Source organism: Plectropomus leopardus, chromosome 3 (assembly GCF_026936395.1).
Source record: "Plectropomus leopardus strain MGB_pleo_1.0 chromosome 3, ASM2693639v1, whole genome shotgun sequence".
In the NCBI taxonomy this organism is placed as follows: Eukaryota; Metazoa; Chordata; class Actinopteri; order Perciformes; family Serranidae; genus Plectropomus; species Plectropomus leopardus.
The window spans coordinates 26,957,575-26,975,121 of NC_142178.1; the positions used below are offsets into that span (position 1 = coordinate 26,957,575).

General features: G+C 37.1%; 3 protein-coding genes across 7 annotated transcripts; all 3 read left to right on the plus strand.

The window, feature by feature from the left end:
- Positions 1 to 1,021: 1,021 nt before the first annotated feature.
- On the plus strand, positions 1,022 to 4,006 carry scpp7 (secretory calcium-binding phosphoprotein 7). Its single transcript, XM_042484442.2, has 9 exons — positions 1,022 to 1,155; positions 1,272 to 1,329; positions 1,681 to 1,725; positions 1,941 to 1,988; positions 2,093 to 2,134; positions 2,329 to 2,388; positions 2,478 to 2,669; positions 3,514 to 3,583; positions 3,787 to 4,006. The coding sequence occupies exons 2-8, from the start codon at positions 1,279 to 1,281 to the stop codon at positions 3,553 to 3,555; spliced, it is 480 nt and encodes a 159-aa protein (XP_042340376.2). The 5' UTR covers positions 1,022 to 1,155; positions 1,272 to 1,278; the 3' UTR covers positions 3,556 to 3,583; positions 3,787 to 4,006.
- Positions 4,007 to 6,163: 2,157 nt separating this feature from the next.
- Positions 6,164 to 8,585, plus strand: scpp5 (secretory calcium-binding phosphoprotein 5). Its single transcript, XM_042484302.2, has 11 exons — positions 6,164 to 6,328; positions 6,431 to 6,504; positions 6,588 to 6,647; positions 6,767 to 6,838; positions 6,967 to 7,002; positions 7,113 to 7,181; positions 7,340 to 7,369; positions 7,487 to 7,534; positions 7,623 to 7,673; positions 7,786 to 7,869; positions 8,036 to 8,585. The coding sequence occupies exons 2-11, from the start codon at positions 6,451 to 6,453 to the stop codon at positions 8,051 to 8,053; spliced, it is 522 nt and encodes a 173-aa protein (XP_042340236.1). The 5' UTR covers positions 6,164 to 6,328; positions 6,431 to 6,450; the 3' UTR covers positions 8,054 to 8,585.
- A 4,793-nt stretch (positions 8,586 to 13,378) lies between these two features.
- enam (enamelin) lies at positions 13,379 to 17,073 on the plus strand. Of its 5 annotated transcripts, none has more exons than XM_042484312.2 (8): positions 13,379 to 13,511; positions 13,672 to 13,736; positions 13,871 to 13,900; positions 14,070 to 14,135; positions 14,234 to 14,275; positions 14,396 to 14,419; positions 14,492 to 14,575; positions 16,507 to 17,073. In XM_042484312.2, exons 2-8 carry the CDS (start codon positions 13,680 to 13,682, stop codon positions 16,936 to 16,938), a joined length of 735 nt encoding a protein of 244 aa, XP_042340246.1. In that variant the 5' UTR covers positions 13,379 to 13,511; positions 13,672 to 13,679; the 3' UTR covers positions 16,939 to 17,073. The 5 variants fall into 5 exon arrangements, with proteins under 5 accessions (XP_042340246.1, XP_087931408.1, XP_087931409.1 ...); XM_088075282.1 differs by having other exon boundaries at positions 14,073 to 14,135; XM_088075283.1 differs by lacking the exon at positions 14,396 to 14,419.
- Positions 17,074 to 17,547: the final 474 nt, after the last annotated feature.

The window sequence follows — 17,547 nt, forward strand, 5'->3', positions numbered from 1 at the left end:
ACATGACAGGTGGATGCTGTCTGTTGACAAGTCGCTGCCACAATAACAACACTGGCTAGGTTACATATCCATGGCGTAACCCAAGATTTACAGACTATAAGCGTAACTGTAGCTGTCATTATTTCAGTGTGTTTTTAGTTCATTAAGGTTGATTGTAATGTTTTGGTTACCTAAAGCATTTGGTTGTACAAAAAACCTATAAGAAGTCAAATGTTAAGGTTTTCTGGTAAGTACATTTTATTTTAATGGTTGCCTGTATTTGTGAGTGAAAATTACCATTAGCATTAGTATTTTCACAGTTAACCACAGCTGTAAATGCACCCTCGACCTACTCAATCAAATATGGTCACTTGTGGTTCTAAAAGTTCAAAATGCTAAACCTGAGGCTTCAAAATCAGGCCCCAAGAAAGTGCACCAGGCTTTGCAGCCAATTTTGGTATTGTATTTTTATAACAGGAAATTGAGCTTATTTTGGCATCATGCACCAGTGAGCAACAAATGAGCAACAGCAAATGCTGTATTCAGGTTTCTCTAAAAATCCATGTTCAAAACTGCAATCCATAAATTCATTGGTGATGTCATGGTGTCTATGTCCATTATTTTAAACACTCTGTGGTTCACACAGGTTGACATACAGGTGACTGTTTGAGTTCAGTATTTTCAAGCTGTCACCAGTTAACTGAATCAACCAATGAGTCTATTTTTAACAAAGATGAGTCAAAATAAGTACGTTTTTACAGGCTGCAAACTTGATTGTCACTACGGAAATGATACAGCAGTGATAAAATCATAAAAGAAAATCTTTTATAGCTACAGTATGATAGTATCAAAAGCTTCACTTTACGATCTCTGAATATACTTCACACCCAATCACGTGCAAACCCGATATCCCTTGGGCTGATGTTGCAACATTTCACGTGAGGAAATGTCCTGAATATGCTTTTCAAGCCAAAAATCTGTTAGGAGATTTCTCACAGACGTTAAGCTGCCAGTTTTGTCATCATTAAAATGAAAATCCTTGGCTTGTTACCAATACCTGTCATAGTTTTGCACGTCCTTTGTTTTGTCAGCAGATATATAGGAGTAAATCTCTCTGCAGCGATCACACCCCTCCTCTACAACCCTTCAGCACTTGCGTGGAGCCAGAAAGGAAAGGTAATGTAGACAACTAATAACTTAATGACATGACATTTTAAAATGATAATCTATCTAAATTCTGTTTCAAATGAATATTGGTAAATCCAATGACTCAAAAGAAATTTATTTGACAGCTTCAAGATGAAATTCATCCTGCTTGCTGCCTGCATCCTTGGGGTGGCTCTCTGTGCCGTAAGAACAACACTATTCCTAAAATATTTCTTATTTCTCTCTTATATATCTGTTAGCGTTGCACACAGTAAATATTTAACAGTATAGAATCTTACCCCAAGATCCATGTAGCTGTTTTAAAGCTCCACATAATCATCATCAGCAGATGGAGTTTGGTCAGTTTTCCTGGATTTGTAGATGTTCCAACTTTCCACCTTTTTTCAGAGCACTTTAAGGACTTCTTGTGCATGATGGTTATTGGCAGCGTTGTCAGTTAATAATCCTGCATTTACCAACAAAAGTTTGTCTGAACTTTTGATTTCACACTGACCTGCATCCCATTGATTCTGCAGTATTTTCTCATCTTCACAGCCGCAGATGTACATGGAGTTTGACATCCGTTACGCTCCAGCTGAGGTACAGAGAGACGCAGTGCTGAATTATGAATTACACACAAAAACCACAGTAAAAGACACATTTTCAAACACTACTGAATCTCTGCACACAGGTCTGCTATTATGTGTTAACCACTGATGGTAATGTCTCTTTAGCTGAGCCTGCTGGCGGCTCCTTTACTTGTAGTTTGCTACTTTTCTCACACTCATCTAAAAGCTAAAATGATTTTCTTCTAGGCAGCCAAAGCTATTCCTTCTGGAGCCCCTCTCAGAACTCTGGATGTTGTGAGAGCTAATTTATATTTTTTTACACACATTTTTTGATTGATGATTTTTTAAATCTAATGATTAGTCTTTTTAAGATAATTTTCTCTTTTTTTTGTTTCTAGCTGCTACCAGTTGATGCCCAGAGACAGCCTGTTGGAGGACCAGTGAGTGACATTGCATAGATTCAGTTTTATGTGTGCATAGTACTTTGCAAACACTTTATCCGAAGAAGTTAAGATGCAATTAATATTGTATATACATTCTAACATTGTTCAGTTTTAGAGACAATGTATGTCACAGAGTATAGCAAGATAACACTTTAGGTATCAGTTTCTAAGTGCATGTGTTGCCACTGAAGGTCCGTGGCTTCATCAAGCAGGAGATCCTCCAGCCAAATGGTATAGACACCAAGGATATGGTAAGTGTCTGCAGATTTTTATTTCTCTGACAGAAGTTATTTGACATTTCACTGAACTGATGATCTCTTCTCTTTCTTTTCTGCTCCAGTACTACCCCTTCGGTTTCGACCAGCCAGCTCCTGCTGCTGCTGCTCCAGCTGCTGTTTGTGACCCCGTTGCTCCTGCAGCTCCGGCTGTCCCCGTTGTACCCGTCATTGCTGCTGCCCCTGCCGCTCCTGCCGCTCCTGCTGCTCCTGCCGCTCCAGCTGCCCCTGTTGTACCTGCGGTTGTGGCTGCCCCTGTAAGAATGACAGCAAATTTTATTTTGGGCTATTTAAGCTTATTGAACAATCAGTGAGACTTTGTCATGTTATTTGTCAATCATATAAATGATTTGATTGATATCAATGTACAATAATATTTTCAAATGACTGCAGCACAGGGGCGGAGCCAGATGTTGTAAAAATTTGGGGCACAGCCCAAATGTAGAGGGGCCCAGGGGCATGCCTCCCATAGGAGATTATTTTCCCAGTATGGCAGCACTTTTTTTTCAAACCATTCGACAATATAGAATGCCTTAAAATCTGTACCTAATTTGGGAAAAACATGACAGTTATCGAGGACAAAAATCATCCTATAGAGCCTGCATCTTATTTTGTATCTAGTTGTTTTCCAGCTGACTATTCTAAAACTATAAGACATCAAATATTGAAGATAACTCATACTCACTCCTGCCTCTTAAAAAGATGTGTCTGATGTGGTGATATTAAGTTACTGAACATGATAGATATTTGGCATTAACAGCATTACTAATGAAGAAGGGATTTTTTTTTTTTTTGCCTGATTGATTTGCTGACTCAAAGATAAATTTGAGGATATATTTGAAAAAATGAAAAGTTAAGAGCTTTTTAGAAACGTTCAATAATTGAGTCCCAGAAGCAACCCCTGCTTCACCGCTGCTGCTGCAGGTCGGAAACTGGATTGAACTCAGGTGGTGATGAGGGTAACAGGTTCATTCTAATAAATGAGTATTGTGTCAGATAAACAGTCTTCCAACTATTTCTGCTGAGGCGTTGAGAAACAGCGACTTCTCAGCAGATGATTCTTGCTCCTGATTGGCTCATCAGAAGCCTCTGTCATTTCAGGCTGCCAAACCCAGCAGAGATGATGATGATGACGATGATTAAACAATAAGAGTCAGCAGGATACAAGCAGGTGGGGGCCGAAGGGGTACACATGCACATACAATACACATTTACTCTGATGTGTTACTGCATAATTCAGACCTTTAGTTTTTAACAAACATGTATAAAATAAATCTTAAAATCATTTACTCTCTTCTGTTTGTGTCTTTGGCTGCATGGCCTTTTTTAAACACAAGAACAGTTAAGATGTTTTTGCCTCCCTTTTCATTTTAGATGACCAATGCAGTAACAGCCTACCCTGGTGAAAGATGACCAGCCAACGCTTCTTTTTCACAAAGTATGAAAAAATATGATGCAATGCTTTTAAAAAGAAATGGTGCTATGTATTTGAAAGGACAAACAATAGTACTCTTCAGTGTGATGCTTTTCTGTAGTGAAAAAAATTAACAAAGTGCTGAGTCTTCTAATAAAAGTATGGTGCTATGCAATCAAATATGAGTGGGGTTTTTTTATTGCATGCTGCTGTTTCCCCTGGCAAATATGCCATAACTATGCCATCCATTGTTCTCAGTTTCCTTATTTCAAATAATATTGATCATGACATTAATTCTTTGAAACATGAGTAAATTGGCTTAATTTCTTTCAAAAACATGCGGAAGGCAATGAGCTACTTGACAAGAAATGACCCCCCCAAAAAGTTAAAAGTTACAAGAAAATTCACTGAAAATTAGCAAAAAACAAAAAGGAAATGACTTGGGGAAAAAAGTGTTGAAAATGATTTTAGAAAATTCCCTATTTCTGGTAATTTTTTGCAATTTGCTCATTGCACTTTCTCTTGTTCTGTAAGAAAATTAAGCATTTCTGCTCAGGTTTCAAAGGTTGAAATTCCTATGAAATGTGTTTAAATGCAGTGTTCCAAGTTTCAGAGGATTAATATAGACAGACCTACATGCTAATTATAAATTATAATGTATCTAATTGCAAAAGTAAAGTGGATCATGAATCAAGTTTAGCATTTTGTGATATATAATTATGATAAAATCCTGTACTGTCACCCTGCCAATGTGCGTTTTGACTATTTCTCTAGCTACAAGCTCACAAGTGACAAAAAACACCGGTAGACAATATCATATGACGATCATTCAGGCTAATAAATTAAGTAAGTTTTTACTCCTTTTCAAATAGTTTAAAGATAAAGTGTCTAAGATTCAGGGGGGATTAAGGAAGTAAAATTCCTTCAGTGTTTTACTAGGAACCAAATCATTAGCCGAGGTCTCTTTGTGTCAAGTTAAAAGACAGTACTTATATTTTGTTTCTCAAAGGCCAAGAAAGTTTATAATTCTTCTAAAAACATAAATTTATGAGTAATAGTTCATACAGTTCAACTAAAATCATTAATAATCATTAATATTCCCTTGTTTTCAGGTATGTTGTCACCGTTAAACAATATTTATCATGAATATAATAACATTTAAAAGTTTTTTAAGCGAGTAAATTGTGACATTTTGAAGAAATTATAGGTGAGTGTGTGAGCGAGTGTGTCCCCGCTTTGTAGCATAAACCGAAGCGTAAGTGGGGCGAGTGTAGTCATTTTGGGTCAACTGTGAACTCACGTGTATATTAGGTAATGGCTATGCTATATGTTGAATATTTATCAGTATGCGCATCATATTTTTATCCACATTAGTGACTTTTGGTGAGCGTAAACTGTCTTGTTAGCCTATTTGAGATAGCAGGAATTTACGTCCAAGGCAAATGTTGTGTATGTTGTAACTGAAAAAAGTGGTGTGTACCCCTACAAAACAACGTAGTCTGTATTTCGATTTGATTCGATTCAGCGACATGTGACTGATATGAAATAATATCATTTGCGAATTTAACACAATCTGTTAAGAAGCTCCAACCCCTTTCTTTTTTTTGCTTTTGGCCAAAGAAGAAAAAAACAGCACTTAGATAATGCTAATGAAATCAGTTTAGTGCAGTAAAGGTTTTTTTTAAAGATTATTTTTGGCCAATGTGAAAACCGTTATCTAAAGCCAGTGGTTGGTTTGTCCATTCTTGGCTACTGTAGAAACATGGCAGCTCAACATGGCGATCTCCATTATTGAGGACAGGCTATCTATAGAGATAAAAAAACAGCTCATTCTAAGGTAACCAAAACACAACAGTTCTTATTTTAAGGTGATTATTCACTAAATAAAACAGATTTATTATATTATACTCCAGTTGTACCAACATATCCCCCTAAATCTTACAAACTTGACCTGTTTATGTGAAATTGACTAAAGCAAAAGACACAAGTTTATATTCTGTCTTCTGAGTTTACATGCAGTCCTTTGACACTTAGTCTCCTAGACAGATTTGATTCTGCTCTTGATTTAGAAACACAGCTAAAATGCAAGCAACTGGAAAAGACACATTTAATTAAACATTTTTATAACTAATAAACATAATTTTGCAGATAGATGTGTATGCCACAATGCTGCAGTTGCACAGAACCAATAAAACTGCCATGGTGGCAGAGTGAGGAGCACAGTGAAGGCACAGTGTGTGCTGTTCTAGACAGTGTAAACAGACAGAGTCTGCTATTAAACTGAAAGTAGATTTGACCACTGGTCATTTACTAAAGCTGAAGACTAGACACCTGCACTGCACCTACTCATTGGGAAACTTCACTCCCATCAACTGTGATTGGCTCTCCGATGAGCTGGAGCCCTATAAAAGACAAAGTTTCTCTGTGGAAGATACCATCATCTGGCCTCACCTCCAGCATCAACATTCATCATCCTCTCCAGTGGTGTTTTCATTGCAGAAGGTGAGTTATGAAGAACTTCCACATAAGTTCACGTATGCTCTTCTAATACAGCACTAACCACTCAGTGTGAATTTTTGTTAATGTAATGATTTGTGTCTGTAGGACTTGGATAATCTGCAAAAATGAAATTTGCCATCCTGTGCCTCTGTCTGGCTAGCACAGCCTCGGCTGCACCCGTAAGTTTTACGAAATAAGGTTGTAATAAGCTTTTCTCAGTGCAGTTTTTTGCATCTAACTTTTTCTGTTTCTTCATTTTCAGTCCATCTTTCATTACCTGCCTCATTATGCAGGTTCCAGACCACAGGTGCCACCCTCACCGGTAATGTGCTTAATTTCTGGTTTTTACTTTGCAAAAAATGAATAGTATACAGTGACCGATATGAAGCACAGCAGAAATATATCTATGGGGACCTCACTGACAATTTTCCATCCATTCAGGTGAGAAATACCTACCCAGCTGGCCAGTCTCTCCCACCACCTGGACTTCCTGGCGCTTACAGTGTGGAACTGGTATATGAGACTTCCTCTTATCTGATATGCACGCTTTCATCTCCCTGAGATTTGTTTTTTATGCACTTGCTGTGATTATTAAAAATGCCTATAGAACACTTATGTTTATTTCTGTATTTTTTTCTAAGATTTATCCACACAGATTCGGTGGTGCTGGTGCACAGGTAAGTGCACACATTTTACAGCAGCATCTCCTCGTTTAAAACGTGGTAAAACCATCACAACTCAGTGCTTTTCTTTCATTTTCTTTTTTCCCTTTTTTCTGTATCTGCAGACTTTCCCCTCCCAGGGTTTCATCAAATACTCCATTCCTCAGCCACCAGGCAGACAGAGTGTGGAAGTCGTGAGTGTTGTTGTTTTTTCCCTTTTCAGATTAACTGGCATTATTGAGACTCAAAACACTTACAATTATCATCTGTGAAAGCACGTGTGAGAGAATAAACAACCTGTTGGAACAAGACTGATTGATATGCTTGTGCTGTTTTGTTTTTTAATTTGCAGTACTACCCCTATGACTTCGCCCAGCAAAGGGTAAACATTTTAAACTTTGAGATTTTATATACTGCATGATTTAAATATGAAATTACCTCCACCATATATCATTTAACATGGTGCAGTACTAAATGACAGTATGTGCTTTTGTTTCAGATCATAACAAACCTTCCTCCTATGACAAACGCCCCTCATATGACAAATGTAAGACATTTAAAAACTGCACTTTACTGTTATTTTTTTCATATATCATATTTAACCCACCACTTTTATTTTTTTTTTCCCACCACAGGTGCTGCCATTTGAATATCCTCCTCAAAATATTCCCCAGCAAATTCCAAATGTAAGATGTACTACTGCTACTTCAACTACAACTAATAATAATAATAATCATAATAATATTTCAGTATCATTCATTCTGAGCATTTCTTTTAACTTCTTTCTTTTTTTTGTAGCTTCCCTCATTCGATGCCAATCCTCTTCCATCCCAGGATCCTCTGCAGCCTCTCCAGCAGGACCAGCCCCCACAGACAAGCCAGGTACTTCAAATCAATCTATATATCATCTAAAATGTTTTAAAGTTTAATAGAAGTCATATTGCAAATTTATGAAAATGACTATCAACGTGAATTCCTAGCAAATGCCATCTGTGGGGAGAGTATGTTAAAATAATAATTGCTCTGAACGACTTATTTGTCTTTGCAGGCGCCTGCAAAGGTGTGAAGTGAATGAGAAGCATGACAAGGAGGCAAACGTCTTCCTTAGCATTCAGACATCTGCAATGGGACAAATGACGTTAATGACTGACTCTGTTTCTACAACACGTGTATGATCATAAAATTACCACTTTTTATTAAGAATAGTGATGAAATAGTGAGCTAAATTACAACAAGGCCATCTGCATAGCATGAAACCTATTTCTGAAGAATGTTCTGCTTCACTTTATAGTCTTCATAGATTTTCCCTGTTATTGTGTTAAAGTATTCTGTAATGCTGCATTCCACAATATATAACAATTGTGCTCCACATGTTTAAACTAATTTGAACTTCCTTAAATGTCATTTTCCTTAAGAATTAAAGTCTTAAGTTTTCAAGCAATTTCTGGGTTTTCTGTGTTTATTGAGAGTTTTTCAGAATTTCATTGGTATTATTTGTGTGCGGCAACATGATAAAATCATAGCTGTGCGGCTACAATTTACTATTTTTTTCATTATCAACTAACCTGCTGATTATTTTTTAGAAAACTTTAAAAATCAAAATCATCAAAATTTGCCCATCAAATTTTCCCAGAGCCCAAGGTGGTGTCTTCACTAAAGCTTTTTTTTTAAAAAAGTTTTTTCTTTTTTTTTCTGTTGCAAAACCTCTTAACTTGAAACAGTTATCATAATTTTTCCTCGATCAACTAAATGCCTAATGGGCTGACTGTCTCAAAATCAATCATCTCGAAAAAGGCTGTGGTCCAAAATCATTTACTCGTTACCCTCCCTTTTTTCTCCAAGATAATGTGTCTTTTATTTCTTTGAATCGCTTCAGACCTTCTAGGTAGCGTTTGGTTTCAGTTCATTTAACTAGATGTATAAAACTCAACCTGAAGAAACTTGTTAGAGATAATTCATACTTAACAGTGAAGTGAATAAAGTTTGTAAATGTCTCTACATTTTAGTTTAAGTTTCCTGGGAAGAAATTTCGTTTACTTGTAAAGGATCTGTGATGTTGTTTATGACTGGCTTGTTGACAGTGATGACCTTTAACTCCTTTTACCAATTACAAAAAACGAGATAGTTACGTTCCCCGTGTTCAGGGTTTATTTTCAGGAAACACTTAACTATATGGGCTAGATGCGAGAGTGTTGTCAGCAGTATTTTAGTACAAAATACTGACCATTTTCAGCATGACAGTAAAATGTGTTCACAAAATATGGTCATGAATAAAATACAAACACTGAAATTGAAAAAAAATAGATGCCCTGTGTTGAACCCCTGTGGAGCACTTTAGGGCAAATGACACAAAAAAGGCAGAAGTACAGTAAATACAGCAAAAGTCTTAGGCCACCTTAAACTTTGTTATTTAAGAAAGGTTATATAGATCATACATATTAATTTCTCAATATTCTCTTTACTGAAATATATATGTATAATATATATATATATATGTATATGTAAATTATATATATATATATATATATATATATATATATATATACGTGTGTATATGTGTGTGTGTATGTGTGCAGTACTTTAGGTGTCACAAATACCTCTGAACACCTTTGTTTTGTGATATATGACTAAAGTAATCACTGAATCCAACATGTACAGTACAAGAATAGTATATGTATCTTACATACTATATGGCCTACAGTACATCATAATTACAAGACACAGTGCACATAATTTGCCAGTGGTTGAGCAAATTCCCCCACAGTTAAACGTCACTGTCTCAGAAAATTAAATACCATGAAGTGAAATATCTTCCTGATGTTCACTCCCCTGAGGATCAAAGCCTGTCACAACATGACTTTACATTTACCCCTTCAAAGACACTTAAAATACACACAGGCGCCATCCTCTCACGCTACGACTGTCTCTTCCCCACAACTTCTCTTTCCTTGAACATAAAATCAAATAAATTCATAACTTTTACCCCCCACAGCAGAGGAGATGTTGACAACAGGTTTAATAGCCTTAATTTGACTTGTCACAACTACAGTATGATGCCCTTTGTACTGAACAGCACTTCTGTGAAGTTATCACATACAAATACATAAAGACAGAATAACAGAGGTAGTTATAAAAAAAGAGCTGATAACTACTGCAGGTCAGGACAGTAAAAGAGAGATCTGGTAACATTGTTAGGTCAACAGAACATGCGTGGTTTTAATCCCAAACTGTTATACATATAAAAAACGGACCTATTCAAGTTTGATGCCAGTGCAGGCAGACTTCAGAGTAAGAATGGAAAGACACACACTCGTCACTCCGATAAAGCCATATATTTCAACTTTTAAAATTAAACATTTTAACAGAATGCTGTGCCTCACCTGACCAATGTGCTGCATTTTAGAAAACATCTCATCGGCCTACAGCAACCATCAGTTCTGTCATTACAATTTGATTTAGCACAATGAAGTTTTGAATAAGTACATTTATCTTAAGGAAGTATTTCACTGCTGCAAAGATGGTCTTTTAATAAAACAAGGTTGTCTATACATTAAAAAGATGTGAATACTTTTGAAATTGCTCAGCAAAGCAATTTACATACATAAATTGACCTTGACTTTTGGTTCCACATGAATCACGAACAGCGGTTTCCTGCATGAAAGTTCAATTTTCTGTCCCATCCTCCGACCCGCTGTCTGTCCCACGTTCTGTGGACTTTCTTGCTCTCTATACTACATCGCGAGTGTCAAGTATAGCTTTGGATGGATTTAAGTCAGCGTTATTTGAAAGCCTGGCTGATATCACACACCAAGGGCCTTGACAAAGCAGCTTTATTTGACCCCCTGAAATAGTGTATTCCGAAAGTATGTGCCAAGGTTTCTTTGCTGAAACAAAGCACAATTTATTTAAGTTGGCAGAAGTCAGGTGTTCCTGTTGGTACAGAAAATATTGTTTATAAATCTTATTACTCTTCTCACTGCCTTATTTTTCAAGTTAGCAAACAAAGTAACAACCTCGCTGTGTGCCAACATAACAACAGTAAAAGTTTTGAAGAACTAATGATGAGATTTTATCTTGTGTGAAGTGAAACTCATGAGCTCAGCAGTTTGGCTGCAAGAGTGTCTAGAATACAGTTTTGCAGATTACAGAGTAAGTCCTTCATTATCTGATTTGGAACCACAAAAAATAAACGCAAGAAACCTGCAATGCTCTAAATCACTGTGATGTACAACCACGCCATCTAAAACAAACACAGGGATCAGTGGAAACTCAGACACCACCAAAATACTTCCCATTGGCACACACCCTCTGTAAATTTCGGTGCTGAATGTAGATGTCTGGAAAACTTGTTTTAAATGTACTGGTGTTGTCGTTGTGTTGGTAGCAAAACAAAACATCCAAGTGCAGTAATGGACAGAGTACTCCAATATTTCACTGAAGTAAAGGCCTCAGTAAAACACATGTACATGTGCTTCATAACAAATAAAATTCTTGTCCTCAAAATCTTACTAAATACAGAATAGAAGTATTATCAAAGTATCAAAAATACATAAAGTACTCACTCTGTAGAGAAATGGCCCCAGTGACTCCTTATTATAGATAGTTAGATAGTCCTTATTATAGATAAACAGATAGACAGACAGACAGACAGACTATGCAGGGTTTGCCAAAGCTTCAGTGAGTCGCAAGACCTAGATTTTAAGGGTTGTGAAACATTAAAAAAAAAAATGTCTCTGCATTTTGTTAATATCTGTGAAGACAAATAAATGTATTAATCAAGGTATAAACCCTGAAAAAAATTAATAGAAGATAAGGGCACCATGAAGACCTGACCTGCATTAGAAAAGTATGCAGTTAAAATAACTCAAGAGCTAACAACAATTGCCAAGTATCAGGGCTGAAAATGAAAAGAAAAAGCACTCTGTCCAAAAAAGAAGCCTATTTAGCCTAATTGTTAGAATTTTGGGAAATCCATAATACAGACAGAGGATCCAAAAAACTAATCACAAAATTTAGAAAAACCTATGTCTTTACAATTGATATATCTGCTCAAAATCATTCAAATTGTTTGACACAAATGTCCTGCAGTTATTGTGTTCACCGTTAGAGTAAATTTTGCAGTTTATTCATCGTTCTGTACTGTAGTTTCTATGCACAGAATGTAATATGAATTGCCCATAAAATATGTCACTTTTTTATGGGTTGTCAGTTTACTCTATGATAGAAAAGGAGCCTGTTAGGGGAAAAGGGTGCGGACCACTGCACTAAGATAACACAAGATATACTTTATTGTCCCCTGGAGAGATATTTTGCTTAGACAGTAGTGCTGCACCCATATCAGCTGCAATTAACTTGAAGCAATACATAGTCAAACATGACAGTAAGTAGTACACCACAAACATAATTAAAACATACAAAGCATCATGAAACAACATCAAAATGAAGGATAACAAAACTAAAATCAGACAAACATAAAGTCACAAGATAACTGTGAGGGGTGAGATGATAAATTACAAAAGAAGAAAAAACAAAGAAGTCATTTCTGCTGGTTAGATCTGTACTAAATTTTTATTGTTTTCTCTAACCTTGTCTTATATTGTGAAATAAGAGATCATTTAAATTCTTCCGGCCTCAAACAATTAAAAAATGAAACTTGGAGAAGTTTAAAAGGTAAAGGCCTCTTTGATGGAAATACTGATGGACTTTTGAAACCGAGCAAGGACACAGATTACACATTATTTTTTGTTAAAGGGGTCACAAGCATAAAAGTTCAATGGTTTAATCTTGAACAATACATTGTATTTGGTATGCTTATTATATGTTTTTTTATGTAAAACTACACATCAAACTATTGTAAACTATTACTCCTGAAATGCAGTGAATTAAAAATATAATTTATCATAAAATGAAAATTGTCAAATAGGGGAAAGTACGTAAAAGTTGTACTTTGTACCACTGCTGAAGCGTCTACTGAGTTGTGTTGTGTTTGTCTCAGAGTTTAAGCATTCAAGTGTTTGTTGTGTCATCTGTGGACCTCCTTCTCACCATCATAGGTGTTTTATTTTAATACTAAGAGCACTTAAAACTATAAAGTGTGTAATGCCATGACAAACAAGCACTTAATTCCTTCATATATTTGATAATTCCCCCTCAAATATTTTTTAAAATACAAACTCAGTGGTGTCTCCCAGTCATTATCATGACATGCTTGTGTCAGCTGCACACTGTCTTGTCTTTTTTTTGTTTGGTTTTAGGGCAATAAAGAGAAGGGCATGTGTGCTAAGAATACTTGCACAGCATGTAATTAACTAAAAGAGGGGCCTTAACCCTACATGCCTCTTTCTTTTTTTTTTTCAAAGTGTTAGAAGATTTCTTCAAACACATAGCTCTGCGTGTTTTGCTGGATGTGATTGGCTGTCACAGGATATTCCAGAATATAAATGGCATCCATGTTGGAGATGAAGGACATTACTTTCCATCCCGGAGGAGACACATCTTCAGTTTCTCTCTGCACCAGAAAAAAGGTGAGATAGACCTTTCATATTGAAACAATATAACACTGTGTTAGGAACAAAGTCTTGCTGGTACAATCATGAATCCATTTCCCCCCTTTTATTTTATTAGCAAAGGAAACTGAGAAGAAACAATAGTCACTTAATGTTTCATTTATTTATAATTTTTTAGGAACAATCATGATGAAGCTGGTGGTGTTCGTGTTGTGCCTGCTCGTCTCAACCTTGGCTGCTCCTGTAAGTCTTTTCCTAAACATGATCTAAACCTGTCATTAAGTTTGATCCTTTTTAAGATTTTAAACACTGTTTTGCTTTAGGGGAAAATGCACAAAGTCACTAATGCTTCCTCATTCCCTTTGTTTGGTTTGCAGGTTGCAGAGAGTGAAAGCAATGAAGAACAAGTAAGACAGTTTCTTTTCAGTGAGGTTTTCTGTGTCTGTCTGTCTGCCGTGGCATGCCATACCATGTTTTAGTCATGTCATCAAATGTGTATTATGATGGGTGTCTGACAGAGGGAGGATAATTGGCTTAATTGCAGTGCATGTCTGGAGATGTCTGGTATTTCCTCAGCAGGTTGCGGCACATGCTAATGAGGCCCTGAGGTGGATGGAGATGTACAGGCTGTACCAGCAGCAGGTAGTCGGGGTTCATTGTAGTTTTACCAATAAATAGAAAAATCACCAATTCAGACAGTTTGGCATTAAATTTTAATCATTAATTTGTATTTTTTACAGGGAGTAGTCACAAACCCATTCCTGCCTGCTGCTGATGCTCCTGTAAGTTTATCTTGTTTGACTGTTACATGACTTTTAGATTTGTATAAAAACCTTTAACATATACAAAACTCTGGCATATTTATTAAAATAGACTTATTCATTAATTATTCATTCATTTAGGCTGATCCAGCTGCAGCAGTAGTGGTAAGCTCACAAACAGTGTCTAATCTGTAACAATTCAAATGCTGCTGAGTTAAAAATGTGTTATTAATGCAGGAGAATGCTGCAGCAGCCCAGCCAGCTGATGTCCCCGCTGCAGCTCCTGTTGCTGTTGGAGAAGGATCAGAGGAGGAGTCTGAGGTGAGCAGACATCTTCAAAATGTAAATTTAGATCTCTCTTTGTTGATATAAATGTCACTTCCGGTATTCGTGTTGAAGGTACCAGACAAAAACAGTTAAATACTAGGTGCTGGACAGAACAAAAGTAGATACAAAAAAAGCACACCAGATGATGCTCCCATGAACATGTATTACCTCCATGTGTGACGTTTGGGGCCCAAGCTGTTCTTCAGACATGAAAGAGTCTGTCTGAAGAAGGGCTTGTGCTAAAAATGTCACACGTGGAAGTAAAAAATGCTCTATGTGTATGTACGGACTCTATATTTGTAGCAGACAAATAAAGCCTGACAAAAAGTGTTTAATGATTGGCCCTGCATGAATAACAAAAACATCCCCATTGAATTTACACTAAGTTGAGCAAACATAGATGAAGGGTTCCAGTGGAAACTGTAAAAACAGCATGGAGGCAGCAAAGGATCGTTATATTTGTAAAAGGAAACAGTTAGACTTTTCCTGTGCTGAGTTTGAGTTTGAAACTCTGCTTAAACAAACACCTGCAGTGGTTTTGTTCCCCCGAAACAAATCAAAGAAAAAGGCAAAAAAGTCCTCATATGCTGATCGTTTTCGCTGGATAGCGCCTATCTTGACTTGTCATAAAAAAGGAATACTTCACCCATGAAATCCAATACAAAAAATGGTACCATTTTTGATGAATTGATGTCACTGGGGACCACGTTTAACAATAGCACACCTACATCAAAACATCCATTTACAAACTACTCACATAACACATAATCCAAGTCTCATTTATCCAGTCACATGCTCAAAACTTCCCAAACACATTGCATTACTTTGCCTCCAGCCTTTTCTGAAGGGGACTGAGAATGAGAGCATTTATAAGTTTCAGTTTTAGTCTCGCTCAGAAAGGTCACCGTTGTTAAACATGGTCTCAAATGACTTCATTAATCAACAATGTTTGCGGTTTTTGGATTTTCGTTCACCGAGGGCATGCGAGAAAAGTTCTCTCTATGAATTCGAGTTAATGTGGCATGAATAAATGATAAAGAAATGGTCATTTTGTGGGAGAAGTAATCCCTTGAGAAAAACATATGCATAACAAACAGCAGTCACAATACAAAGACTTCCAAACTGAAGCAGCTGAATGGAATTTATCCATAATTAATTTATTATTTACACCTGTGCTTATTTTCTTGTTAGTTGCGTTATGTGCTCTTTAAAAAGACATTTGTCAGATATTCTCTGCTCATGGATGGGTTACTAAATTAGCCTACTGGGCACAGGCATGTCGGCCCAACGTATCAGGGGCCTGTCTGGCCTATGCCCTTCATCTGCAAAATATAACTACAATATACAAATACCGACCAGTAAGAGACTCAAAATTACCTCAAATTGATACAAAATGTCTGCAGAGAGACACAAAACTAAAAAAACAGGTATAACGACTACAAAGAGAAGGAAAACAGCACAAAAAAATACAACAACATCTGTGTTTATGAAGAATAGGTGGTAGGGCCTTTTGCATAACTGGGGGCCCCTTGTCTCATAATCCACCTGTGGCTCTGATGGCCAGACACATTGGTGAGGCCATTAGTTGAAAATGAAATTCAGAAACAACTACACTGATGTGTAGTACTCTTTCTATGGCTATGGTCAGTCAGCCTCTTTATTTCAGAAGATAACCAAATGTGTCTTGAATTTTTACACATCTAAATAATAATAATAATAATAATAATAATAATAATAATAGTAAATAGGCCTTATATAGTGCTTTTCTGGGTACTCAAAAATGCTTTACATGTAATGCAAAAAGAAAACAAATACAAATACAAAACAGAGAATACTGAAAGATGCTTACATGAAACAGAAGAACACAAATACAAGAATAGAATGCAAAATTTTAAAATCTTTTTTTTTCTATCTCCTCGGCACAGGATGGCGCCCCTGCCCCCAAAGCTGCAGCACCTGATGCTCCTGCTGCGCCCCTAAACTCTGATGAGGCAGAGGAGGCCGAGGAGGTAGAGGCAGCTGAGGCTGAACCAGCTGCGGCTGAAGAAGCACCAGCAGACCCTGCAGTAGACCCCGCGGCAGACCCTGCAGCAGAGCCCGCAGCAGACCCTGCAGCAGACCCTGCAGCAGACCCTGAAGCAGCTGTTGAGCCAGCTGTGGTTGACGCTCCCGTAGACGCTGCACCAGGTGATGCAGCTGTTGAGGATGTGCCTCCTGTTGATGTTGTTCCTGCTGATGCTGCTCCTGCTGCCCCTGAGGTGGCTGTCGATGCGGATGCCCCTGCTGCTGTTGCTGATGCCCCACTGGCAGCTGAGATTGATACAACTGGAGTGGCAGCAGATGCCGCCACAGTGTAGTTATCTTCCCCTCATTATCAGATAAAGTGCTCCTCTGTTAGCAGTTAAAGAAATAGCTGGAAACCTCAATGGGATGTGTTTTTCTAGAGGATGAAAAAGCTGTGGCATATTAAAAAGTGACTGAAAAAAAAACAAGCGAGATGTGTTTTTAGTTCAGAATTGGACAATTTATACAAGTTGTGTTTTTCTCTGCCTTTTATTAAAATACTTTTTGCATTAATGTACATGAGTGCAGTTGCGATTGAGTAGTTGTAAGCATGCACACAGGCACAATATCTTATTGTAAAATACAATTTTGAACCTTTTTGGACTTCGCCTTTTTCACAGCAGACATTTGGACTTATCACAGGAGAAAAAGCACAGGTGTTACTAATAATATTAATATTTTACTTTTAAAAAAATGATTCAATATAAAATGAAACGTCTTGCACCTCCAGAGAAACTTCTTGTGATGGCATACACTGCAATTACCACTTCAGCCAACAGGGAGTGCCACTGAACCACAGCGTGTCTCTAATGCAGGGGAGGAGGCTCTCCTTCTATTAGCATGCAGTGCTCAACACTGATAGAGGTTCAGATTTAATTTCCTCCCTGGTGATTCATATTCGT

Bases quoted from the DNA above. Each gene is read 5' to 3' on its own strand.
- enam (XM_042484312.2), top strand. From the start codon at position 13,680: ATGATGAAGCTGGTGGTGTTCGTGTTGTGCCTGCTCGTCTCAACCTTG. The intron at 13,901-14,069 runs GTAAGACAGTTT...GTATTTCCTCAG, and splicing joins GTGAAAGCAATGAAGAACAA to CAGGTTGCGGCACATGCTAA. The intron at 14,276-14,395 runs GTAAGTTTATCT...TCATTCATTTAG, and splicing joins TGCCTGCTGCTGATGCTCCT to GCTGATCCAGCTGCAGCAGT.
- scpp7 (XM_042484442.2), top strand. From the start codon at position 1,279: ATGAAATTCATCCTGCTTGCTGCCTGCATCCTTGGGGTGGCTCTCTGT. The intron at 2,135-2,328 runs GTGAGTGACATT...TTGCCACTGAAG, and splicing joins GACAGCCTGTTGGAGGACCA to GTCCGTGGCTTCATCAAGCA. The intron at 2,670-3,513 runs GTAAGAATGACA...CTGTCATTTCAG, and splicing joins CTGCGGTTGTGGCTGCCCCT to GCTGCCAAACCCAGCAGAGA.
- scpp5 (XM_042484302.2), top strand. From the start codon at position 6,451: ATGAAATTTGCCATCCTGTGCCTCTGTCTGGCTAGCACAGCCTCGGCT. The intron at 6,505-6,587 runs GTAAGTTTTACG...CTTCATTTTCAG, and splicing joins GCACAGCCTCGGCTGCACCC to TCCATCTTTCATTACCTGCC. The intron at 7,182-7,339 runs GTGAGTGTTGTT...TTTAATTTGCAG, and splicing joins GCAGACAGAGTGTGGAAGTC to TACTACCCCTATGACTTCGC.